General features: G+C 35.7%; 1 protein-coding gene across 1 annotated transcript in view; it reads right to left on the minus strand.

Moving 5' to 3' along the window:
* The window catches only part of LOC306995614 (leucyl-cystinyl aminopeptidase-like), a 31,319-nt gene that overhangs the window by 8,951 nt on the left and 9,815 nt on the right, over window positions 1-12,553 (minus strand). The window contains exons 21-28 of the mRNA XM_079607370.1: window positions 4,273-5,095; window positions 3,981-4,119; window positions 2,367-2,498; window positions 2,139-2,259; window positions 1,830-1,981; window positions 591-704; window positions 311-442; window positions 53-184 (exon numbers count right to left, since the gene is read on the minus strand). Of these exons, the coding sequence (XP_079463496.1) occupies window positions 53-184; window positions 311-442; window positions 591-704; window positions 1,830-1,981; window positions 2,139-2,259; window positions 2,367-2,498; window positions 3,981-4,119; window positions 4,273-5,095 (1,745 nt within the window). The remainder of the gene's footprint in view (window positions 1-52; window positions 185-310; window positions 443-590; window positions 705-1,829; window positions 1,982-2,138; window positions 2,260-2,366; window positions 2,499-3,980; window positions 4,120-4,272; window positions 5,096-12,553) is intronic.

Here is a 12,553-nt window from a genome sequence, read left to right on the forward strand (position 1 = left end):
AACAATCACTGTTCAGACATTTTAAATTCAATCTAGTAAAAAAGGGTCTGACCTGAGAAAGACTGTTCCATAAATCTTCACTTTCTGTGTTTGATCGGTTATACTTTAGTAAGTACTCAATCACTCCTTTTCGAAACTCCCCATTTGTGAGGGTTGAATTGAGCATCAGCAGTATTGAAGCACCCTTGCATGATCAAGAAACAAGTTATGAGAATAGATATACAATCAATGAAAATTATTACACTGTGCCAGTTTTCAAAAAGAGGGTTAATTAAGTCACTTCACAAGCAATAGGTAATGTATGATATACCTTCTCATAAGACACGGAATCAAACATCTCTTCCACCTGCTCTGGGGTGCTCACGACAGTAGACACTGGGTGGGACGAGTTCAATGCATCTTTGGCTAGTGCTTTAAATCGAACATTTAAGAATTCAGTGCCCTGGAAATGAAAGACACAAGATTAAATATAGACATTTTAAATATATATATATATATATAGATACATTTAATATATTGACACATTCAAACAAAAAATAACGTACTGAAAGAAACAAAGGGTATTTCTCCTAATTTAGTCTAAAACTTACTATGTCAAGGTGTGGGAACACATTTTCAATCGACATGTACTGCATGTAGGTTGCAAATCCTTCATTCAGCCAAAGATCATTCCACCATCTCATAGTCACCAGATTTCCAAACCACTGAAGAGAAAAACAACATAATGAACATAGCATGTCTGACTCGCCTTTTCTTTTTTATTAGAATTTAAAGACTTAATTTCCGATTTATTATTTGTATTTGATATTACTATTAGTGCTGGGCAACGATTAATCGCATCGAAAATAAAAGTTTGTGTTTACATACATTTAAGATATTATATATATATATATATAAAATATAAATAATGTATAAATATATATATACATTATACAGTATATACATTAAAATATTTCTTAAATATATACATGCATATGTGTGTCAAGGTCAAGGTCAAATTTATTTATAAAGCACATTTCCAAGCAGTCATTACTGCCACAAAGTGCTGTACAGAAATTCCTACCAAGCATAAAAACATACTAATTAATCAGAGAGAGTTACATAGGCAAAATGTCCAATAATAACAGTAATAGTTAAAAACACATGTAAACATTTTTACAATCAAACATCACAACGTCACAGCACATATTGTATTAAAAGATTTATCAAAAAGATGAGTCTTTAAAAGCGATTTAAATGACTCAATAGAGCTAGCTTCCTTAATATTAAGGGGAAGAGCATTCCATAGCTTAGGTCCTGCAACAGAAAATGCTCTGTCTCCTCTGGTTCTCAGTCTAGATCTAGGACAGTCTAGAAGTCGCTGGTCATTTGACCTAAGTGCTCTGACTGGGGTGTGCATAGTCAGCAAATCTGCTAAATAAGACGGTGCTAATCCATTTAAAGATTTAAAAAATCGTTTTTTCCCTGTCAACAGGCGAATTGTGTATTTATATAATGTTTATATATACACACACACACACACACACACACACACACACACACACACACACACACACACACACACACACACATAAACATATATATATATATATATATATATATATATATATATATATATATATATATATATATATATATATATATGTGTGTGTTTGTGTATGTGTATATATATATATATTTTTTTTTATGTATAACAATGCAATGGGGGAATATTTGTGGGTCCTGATAATGCCAAATGTCTGCTTTTACCAGTAATAGTTATAAACCATTAGAACGTGACTATTATTACCCAGTCATGAGAATGTTGCTTTATTTATAAAGTGAATTACCTGGTGGGCAAGTTCATGAGCAATGACAGAAGTCACCAGTTGCTTGTCTATAGGGGAGGAATTATTCCCTACTAGCAAAGTTGTCTCACGGAATGTGATTAGTCCCCAGTTCTCCATGGCTCCAGCGAGGAAGTCAGGAATGGCCACTAAATCTATTGATTTTCGAAAGAAAACGTGGTCATGTAAGGCAACACAATTAAACATTTTTAAGTTTGTTATTCGTCAAAATTACATTAGAGTGTACATTCAGCTATTCTAGGAATCTAATAATGCCTGTTTGGAGAGTTTTTGTAAGGAAAGGTGTCTTACCTAACTTGCTTAATGGGTAATCGATCTCAAAGAACTTATTGTAGAACTCCAACAGTGTTGCAGCAGTGTCCAGAGCATAATGCACTTGTTCCTTTTTGTGTGGAACGGCATACACAGACACCTGCACAACATTTGAAGAAGAAGAAGAAAAAAATAAACTATACCATAATGCAATATGTTTCCAGAATATTTTCAACACAAGACAACGATTTTAAGAAGAAAACATACCGTAGTATTAGAGACGTTCTTGCTGTAACTACTAAATTCAGCCACAATAAATGCAACCAGGTAAGTGCTCATTTTATCACTTTCCTTAAACTTGTCTTCTTGAAGGCCATTTTTTAAATCCGTGGTATTAACCTAAAAAAGTAAACAAAAATGTATGGACATTGGACAATACAAATACAAAACTATAAAATTATCAAAAGAAAAATAAGACAATAAAAAAAATCTGACAAGGTTTTATAAAACAAATATTATATACACAATACTGTTCAAAAGTTTGGGCTCAGAAATATTTTATGTTTTAACTCTATTATGCTCACCAAGACTGAATGTGTGAACAAAAATACATTAAAACAGTAATGTGAATGTAAAAACAGTAGTGTGAAATATTATTACAATTTGAAATACCCATCGTCTATTGTAATATATTTCACAATGTAATTTATTCCTGTGATGGCAAAGCTGGATTTCACCAGCCATTACTCCAGTGTCACATGATCATTCCTTCAGAAATCTTATATCATATGCTGATTTGATGCTAACGATATGACTAACGATACTATTATTATCAATTAGCCTATGTGAAGTGTTGTGCTGCTTGATATTGTTGTGTAAACTGTGAAACTGTACATTTTATGAATAAAAAGGTAACGGTAAGAACAGCATCAATTTGAAAAAAAAGAGAGATCTTTTCTAACATCATTAATTAAATAAATTCACTATCACTTCTGATCAATTTAATGCATCCTTGCTGAATAAAAGTAAATTAAAAAAATACTTTTGAACGGTAGTGTATACACAAACACTTGTGTCAAAAGTAATGACTTCGGTAACCTACTTAGTTTAAAAAAATGTGACGCTTTGAGCGCTGTTGAGCGGAATCGTAAACACCTCTGATTGGCCATTGTGTTCACGCGCTCATCGGATATGTCTGTGATTGGCTAGAAAGATCAACGCACGGGAGTGCTTGAGAGCACACGGGAAGAGTTTAAACTTCTTTTTTTAAACGGGAGCGGGAGCTTCAAAGCACAAGCAGCCGTCTATCAGTTGACCGATCCGCTGTCTGATAGACGCCTTATGTATATTTACAACATGTTTTTTAAGCGCTGATCATTGTAGTCAATCACAGACTAGCTATTTGATGAGCGGGTGAGCACAATGGGCAATCATAGGTGTTTACGATTCCTCTCAACAGCACTCAAAACGTTACATTTTTTAAATTTCAGTACCGACTTGGTACCGAAGTGGGTACTTTTGACAACACTACACACTTGTATATGTGGTTTACGTGGACTCTCCAAAGGCGTAATGATTTTTATACTGTACAAACTATCCCTTTACACTAACCCTATATCTAAACATACCCATCACAGAAAACGTTCTGCATTAAAACATTCAGTATGTTTTTTTTAAGCCATTTTGTTTACGAGGACACAGGAAGTGTCCTCATAAACCATGTTTACGTTGTAGGCCTAATACCCATGTCATTATACACATTTGTGTCCTCATAAACCACATATTCAAGAGCACAATCATACACAGCAATTTAAAGATTTTATGTATCAGACACTTCATTTAAAGGAGGAAAACAGTAAACAAACAAACAAACAAAACTACCTTGGGCATGTTTGAAAGACTGATATACTTGGATTCTCTGGTAATCTTAATTAGAAAAGTTGATTTAAAAGCTGGTTCGTCAAAACAAGGGAAAGCCTTGCGGGCTGCCAATGGCTCAAACTGAGTAGCGGCCAAAACTCTAGAAGAAAGATGGATTGAATTAAAAGAAGTGTTTGAGAGGCATAACGATAGTAGAAGTAACTGTCAATCAACACACTTAAGCAGACTAGTTCATTCAAATTTATCCTACATATTCAGAAGGATACACAAAGGTGAATTGGACTGCAAATACCTTTTTGTACCATTTGTGTCGACATAGGAGCTGTTGTAGAAGCCATCATAGCTGTTGGAGAAGTTTGCTGTGTAGTCAATGTTCAAAACATATGGCCCCTTCTTAAGATCTTCTGGAAATTTGATGGCGATCTGCTGCCAAGGTTTGTACTCCAGGACGTGGACCACTTTACCTTGGAAAGTGGCCTTGGTTATGTTCATATCAGAACTGTGCAGGACAATAATCTTCGTTTCATGTAACACTTCCACTTTGATTGACACACTGCCTTGAAAGGTCATATGCTCCAGGTCGGGATAGAGTGAAATATCGTAATGCACTGGATGCACACTGGATGGTAACCTCAACTCTGTCCATGGGAAAAGTTCTTTACTTGTAGAAATTGGATAGATTGTCTCCATGGTTGAATTTGTCTTTTGGCACCCCGTTCTGGTGAAAGTGCAGCCTGGAACGAAGTAAATGACCATGAATATGGAGACCACCACAACCAGGAGGAGAACACCTACCACAGTAGTCTTAGCTGAAGGCATCGAGCACGATCCAGGAGGCTGGTGGCGGGTGTAGGATGAGGCAGCGCTGCGCTGGTTGGAACTACGGTTCATGAAAGACATGCCAAGAAGACGGGCGGAGGATTCGTAGTCTTCTTCGTCTTCGTCCAGGTCGTTTTCCCCAAGGCCTCGGACTAAAAGTCGCGAGGTGCGGGGTTCATAGACTACATCATCTGAGTCGATGGGGTAGGAAGTGGACTCCTTCGCCAAATCCACCACATCTGGCTCTTCCTCAAACATGCTGTTCTCAATCATGTTCCTTGGCAGAGGAGCTCTTTCTGTAGGTTAGAGTAGCAACAGAAAAACATACGTGAATACAAAAGCACAGTTGTTGGAAGTGGCTTCCTGTTTACAAGAGCGATGCCGTCTAAAATAACCAAAAGCTTTTTTGAAATTTTGTAGTCAGCCTACACAAGTGGTTTAAGTCAGAGTGTAAAAGGAGGAAAACAAATGAAAGTGAAACTAAAGATGAAAGAAAAGCACATCTTCATGCATCTCTGTGCATATTTGTATGCACAGAGATGCATTACAATTTGCTTTCCTTCCTTAAGATCATCGGTAAGATTCGGTTCAGTAAATACTTCCACCCATGACCACAGGCTGTCACCAATGTACAGCATAACCTATTTCATACTCAATTCAATGTTGCTAAACTATTGTCTGCATATGATTTGCCAATACCCTGACAGAAGATAAAGTGACCGCAGTGTTCCTCTTTAACCCCTTCCACAGATAATTAGTCTAAATGAATTCAATAACAAATCAAGGCACTGTCTCAGTTAACACCGTGATCAAATTACTGTTTAACACATTGCTTGAAACCACTAATGTGTCCTACCTACTGACCTGAGGTCAAACTCAGGTCTGCTGCACAAATACTCTTGTTCTTTAAGTGGCCAACAACATGCCCGATTTATTGTTTAGCACAGTTCAGAGTTTGTGAACTATTCAGTCATAAACACATAAGCAAACACTTGCTACAGTTTTTCAAGTAAATAAATCTCACAGAAACATATCAAGATCATATTTCATAAATGAATATATTTTGCAGATGTGATTAAATTGCAGACTTAAAAAAAAAAAAAAAACTGCTGTAAGATGCCATAATTAGTCAGTTAAAGTCATAATGGAGCGGAAGTTGACATCGTCTTTCCTTCCCGGCTGTGAAATGACTTCTCTACTGAGAACAAAGAAATTATTTTGTCCATCTGGAATTGATAAGATCAATGAATTGTTGCTGTGATCTCGTGTAAATGACAGGTTGCTGGAGGGTATGGCTGCACGATTAGAGCAAAAATCATAATTACAATTATTTTGGTCAATACTGTTATCACGATTATTTAACATGATTAAGAGTTGACCAAAACCTTATACGAGTAATTGTGTTTTCACGATAGCGATATACATAAAGTTAGGTATATTTTACAGGAAATAAGACTGCTATGATACCAACATTTTAGATACCAGTTAAATTTCAAAATTCTTAATAGCAATTTTGATACTACTACAGCATAAACTAAGGAGGCATTTACACAACCCTGTTTTCAACTAAAACTGACAACGTTTTATGCGTTTGGGGACCTGAAAACCGAAACTTTCAAAAATGCATTTCAAAGTGCAAGTTTTTGAAAATGATACCGTCATCGACTCCATGTAAACTACAAAAATGTAAATTTGTGAAAGGTGAAAGTCAAACAGTCTACAGTCAAAGGCGTATGCGAGAACTTGACAACCAAAACAACAATGGTGGACTTTATTTGTGCTGTTCAAGAGAATTCAAGCTTCTCCAGCTTGAAGAGTATCTATACAATACTCTAGTATATTTACTAGATTTACTATTTGTATTCATCACTCTGTAGAAGAATGCGTATTGTGTGCTTAGTGTTTCCTTACAAAGTGGCATTGGCCTGGCATGCATAATGCAGTGTTTGTAGTTATTTTCACGGATCCGGGTCAACGGTAAGCGCTTTGACGTTGCGGATGTTTATGCAAATTTTTTCAAAAATAGCAAAGGAAAAACTTCCTTATATACATACCCTCATATTATAGGCAAGCTAATGCAAGTTAAAAAGAAGTCCTCAAAAAGTTGAGAAAAAGTAATTTAAAAAAACCCAGAAAGAACTTACATCATTGTTTATTAAAATTAAATATTTGTATCATGCAATCTAACAGTTTAATGTTCCACTAATATAAAAATAATAATCAAATTTAAAAATAAAACACAGCATTCAATGTATGAATTAAATATATTCATTTAATCCAAAGCAGTGAGTGATTTTCTCTTTATCTGTTGTTGATTGATTAACATTAATGCCACAGAAAGCAGCAGAAATATTAGGCTGCTGTCACTTTAAAGTCACCATGAAAACAAAATAGACAATTATTGTTTATGGAATATTGCAGTGTTTATTATGAATTATTTATCATTTTTTTTCATGTGACCCTTACAATCTTTAATCAAATAAATTCCTCTTGCACTGACATCTCTGCTCTTCTCTAGTGTTCACTGGCACGAGTGCGGGACAACCTGTCACAGCAATAGCAAACACCAGCCATTCCCACTGGACAAAATGATGGTCAGTCCTACATTTTTTTCTTGTTCGAAAAGCCAGTTCACTGGGATATAGCCTACATTACAATAAGGAAGAAAAGACTATCGCAACTGCTGACCTTAATTAAAGATCACATGGGCAAATTAATAATACAAAAAATAATAATAATAATTATACACTGATAAATGATAGATAATTTTATAATAAAGAACACAAAAGCAATATTCCATAAAAAAAATAAGGGTTTTTGATTTCATGGTAACTTTAATCACATTTCTCACTCAAATTCTCATTACCACAAGGATACACATACCAATTATTCAGAGTGGTGATTATCATCACTGTATTTCTGACAATATGATGTTGTTGTTGTTGTTGTTGTTGTTGTTGTTAAAGCGTTAAAAAACCTAGTCAAATAATCTTGACAATGTTTGTGAGCGAAACTTTCTTAACAGCCATTCAGGAAGTCAACAAGAACAAGTTTTTATTTTTTTTTATAGCTTTTGCTGTCACTGACAGTCAGACAACACAGAAACTATTTTAAGCAAACTAAACTAGGAGATAAGCAAAGACAGTACTAAAAAGTGACAACCAGCTGGCCTGTGTGTCACATGTGCAAGACCATAAAAACACAAAGCAGCAAATGTCACCTTGCAAAGATTAGGATAAGATTTTGGGCAAAGCATGAACCCTGGGACTCTGGAGATTTAGGTCTGATGCACGTAGACTGTCAGATCAGATGTGATGATGAATATAAAGTCATATGTGGATGCTGACAGCAGGACATTGTGAGACATTACGTGAATGACAGTCACCAAAACAAATACATTACTGATCTAATTTACTGATTACATTCACTTCCCCTCATAAACAATGATATAATTAAATCTAATCAGAGACCCTGTCATGACCTGTCGAAGCTGATGCACTAATGGCTATTTAAATGTTGTCTGTTAGCAAGCTTGAAGTTTGCATAAATGTTAGGCTATATTTGCTTACTTAACCAAACCAGCTCCATATCTAACTCTGAATTAATTTTCACAGATCGAGGACAATGATAAAAACATGTTATCATAATACAAGAGCAGTGCTTGAGGAAATTAAATCGCATTATACATAAAAATCGAAGCGACTAACGTTAGCTGTAAGTTAGCATGTTAGCCGATAACTTTTTTTGAGGTGCACGACCTCGCGTTTAAATGAAGAGTCCATATTAGCTGCAGCCTTACCGCTTTCAAACGGATCCATGATTAAATGTAGGGATGAAGTAAAAACAAATCCTGTTTCAGCTGAAAGTGTGGATGTTTAATCCTGAGAGAGGTGAAGAGTAACACATTCACTCAACGCAGGAACACATCAGATCAACTGTTGCTAGCTTAGCATTGTTATCCTGATCTACAGCTCTGTCACTTCACAGCAGTAAAATGATCGATCAGCGGTTTATTGAGCCATCGCTGCACACTGTTTTTCGATATAACAGTGGACACAAACTGAAAGTGGCAATCGCTGCTGCGACAAGCAACACGAGTGTTACTTCCCCATTCAGCTGCTGCCCCGTTTAAAGTGACAGTTCACCCCAAAATGGGCATTCCGTCATGCTGTTACGAACCCGAATGACTAAATGATAAATATGGGGGGAAAGTGAATATACAATAAAATAAAAACATGTGTAATTCCAAACACACTATTTTCACTTGTCTTATTTTATTATCTGTGTCATGTTTTTTCTTTCTTTCTTTCTTTCTTTCTTTCTTTCTTTCTTTCTTTCTTTCTTTCTTTCTTTCTTTCTTTCTTTCTTTCTTTCTTTCTTTCTTTCTTTCTTTCTTTCTTTCTTTCTTTCTTTCCTGTGAGCGGGATTGGGAATCTTCACCAAGATTTTGAAATAAATATAATTCAGATTTTTCTGATTCTAATTAGGCCTACCTAACATGCACCTAACGTATCTTTTAGTGCTCCGCAAATCAAAGAAAGTCTTAGGTTTGGAACGACACGAGTAGATGACAATTTTTATTTTATTTTGGGTGAACTATCCCTTTAAGACAGCACTGCTGCTGCTGCACTCCTAAAGAAATACTGAACTGACTGGCTGGCTGGCATATTGATAATTGTATCCTCATTAATGACAGCTTCGCATATAATCACACAGACACATATAGAAAGTAAAACATCTTTGAATTATAAATATACAAAAATTGTATTAAAAAGTAGCCTAAACATAACAAAAAATCTACATGTAAAACATAGCCTATTTCATAAAGAGATTAATTCATACCAATAGCTCCATATTCCTGATGATTTAAATGGTTTGCAGATTCCATGCGCTAAGACAGACTGCCATGCTCAACAAGAACAACTGTAATAGCGTCAATGTTCAGCAATTTGGACAATCACATGCAAACAATTTCACTCTCTGAAAAAACACTACAATAGGCTGGTGTATTCTCAAGAGCTTGCAGTGTGCATCACATTTGTGCAGTGGAACCGTTATAAATAGTTAGGTCATTGTTTTCTACAGCAGTAGCCTATCTGTTTATTGAGGAGGACTACTGTGGAAACAGTTACAATCCCTGATAAACCATATCACCAGATGGATAAATAGGCTAGGTATAAAAATAATTACATGTGGTTTGTAATTATGTGGTTTTATTTATTATTAAGCTATTAGGCTTTTGATGCAGTTGGTATTGCACAGGGTTTTTTGATTAACCTATCTGGGAATGGAATGGAAAATGTAATTCTATTAAAAATAAATAGTTTGTATGTTAATGATTTAATTTATTTGTGTTTTATAGACACTGTTGACAGCTTATGGCTGGCTTGAGTGTATTGTGAACTGAAGTAAAGCAATAGTGCCTCCTAGCGACAGTAAAAGGAGCCCTCACTCACACATTTACTTGGCTCTCTATGGGGAAATTCCATTGACTTCTACTGTTTATACAGCTAATGGCCGTAGAATACGCGGGGGACGTAATGTGTTCACGAGGCCAGTGTGAATACATAGATTCAAATTCAAGGAGATAGTCAATATAGTCTATGCATGAGCTCCTGTCGTTTTATTCTTATCCAAAACGAGGCGATCTAAACATTATTAGCGCTAACACTCGCATGTAATGTTTCATTCAGGCCTACATTACACAATGTTGATGTTACAGTCGGAGTGTTACTGTCTCAACCTATTTATTGACAAAAAAAGTATATGAACAATGCAGTGCTAATCGACATCTTTTTTTAAACAAGTCTCTTTTGCTCACCATGCAAGGCTGCTTTTATAAAATAAAAAAAATAGGGTAAAAAAACAGTATTGCAAAATATTATTACAAATTAAAATAGCTTTCTATGTAATATAATTAAAATGTATTTATTCCTGTAATCAAAGCTGAATTTCCAGCATAATTTTTTCAGTGATCCTTCAGAAATGTATTCTAATATGCTGATTTGTTGCTCAAGAAAACTTTCTGATTATTAGTGTTGAAAACAGTTGTTGTGCTTAAAATTGAGTAGCCGAGTATGTCTACACCAGTCTTGGGGAGGGGTAAAGGATTAATCAGTACAGATGGTGTTGTATGATGTAAAGAAAATTATCAAACTTGCAATGAAGAAATCAAAATAAATCCCTCACCTGACATTGTTGTTGCCCCCTATCAGCGAGAGCCCAGAGTCTTGTCTTCCACTGGCAGACTATTCTGCTATGCCAAAGAAAGCCCTGTCGACTTCTGGGTCCGTCTCAATGATGCGGCCGAAATCGTTGATAATCAGCAGAAACAGGGTATAGTCGAATGAAGAACATTTCACTGGAAATTGTGATGATGTTTATTAGAAACTGCCCTGTTGTTGCCCTTTCTAACCTGTTTACCCTTATGAAAAGAAAATATATTTCTCTATATGAATGATCAATATATTAAATGGTTTAACGGTATTTGAATGATGTATTGTATAAATATATTACAATATACTGAATAATACATAAGGAATTGCCGCTTTTCATATTGAATTTTTTTTAGTAGGCCTATTTAAGTTTATTCAGTAATACACTTCATAATAATATATAGATGTGATCAGATTTGCATGTGTAATATATTGCAATTTGCAGATATATTTACTCATGCAGCATAAACTCACATATATAGAGAAAGATATGTAATATATATATATATATATATTTTTTTTTTACTTACATTGTAAATGTTTCATTTTTTTTAAGCTAGTTAACAAAAGCACAAGCACACCAGCATGTAATAAAGTTCTTAGCCAATAGACTGTGCTGAGGATTGAACAGCCATTACTTTTCAAATATAGTATTCGGCCAATCGTCAACCGAACCACAGGCTCTACTCTTCAGCACAATGTAACCCCAAAAACTCACACATACCATAAAACCTTTTCAATTCCAAAATAATAGAACATTAAACACTAACTGATCTCCCACTATATTCATATTGAGCAAAACACATTATAACACTTAATTTTAACAGCTAACAGTCAGAAGCCAAGCATGCTGGGAACTAGAAATCTGTTGTAACTCGTTCAGTGAGTGTGTGTGTGTATGTGTAAACATACATTCACATATGGGAGCATGTAGGGGTAATATATGTAAGAACTAGTTTCTCATATATGGAAATGTATTATGTAACATATCGCATTATATTTTGCAGTATATTCCCATATATTTTTGTTCCGTAAGGGTAGGTACAAGCCTCTCACCAAGTGGTCAACGTCAGAGGTGCAAGAAGCCATGATGAGCATCAAAGGGAGCTGAGAACAAAGAAACCACACTCTTACTCTCTTCCTGACTGTCGTTTTTAAGTGGCGACCACCACTGTCAGCCACGAGAGACAACTTGTGGAAAACACTGCAGTGAACGCAGCAGCATGCATAGTGCCCAGGCCACAAAGCCTGATATCGCCACTGCGCCCACACACATGGCCTTGAGTGACACAGGTGCTATAGAGCAGCCCGGTCTCACCCCAAAACGTCATATACTGACGGGTCTTGACCATACGTCAACATACGACGAAAAGGGTACCCTACCCCTATAACGTCAATATGAGACGCAGACATAAGCGCACCAGCAGCGCCTCCTAGCGGTACCCTAACGCATACCTAAACCCAACCATACCCGAATCGTCACACATGGACGTTAAAGGGTACCCTTTTCGTCGTATGTTGCCGTATGGTCAAGACCCG

This window comes from Phoxinus phoxinus (genome assembly GCF_949152265.1).
Source record: "Phoxinus phoxinus genome assembly, chromosome: 3".
Lineage (NCBI taxonomy): Eukaryota > Metazoa > Chordata > Actinopteri > Cypriniformes > Leuciscidae > Phoxinus > Phoxinus phoxinus.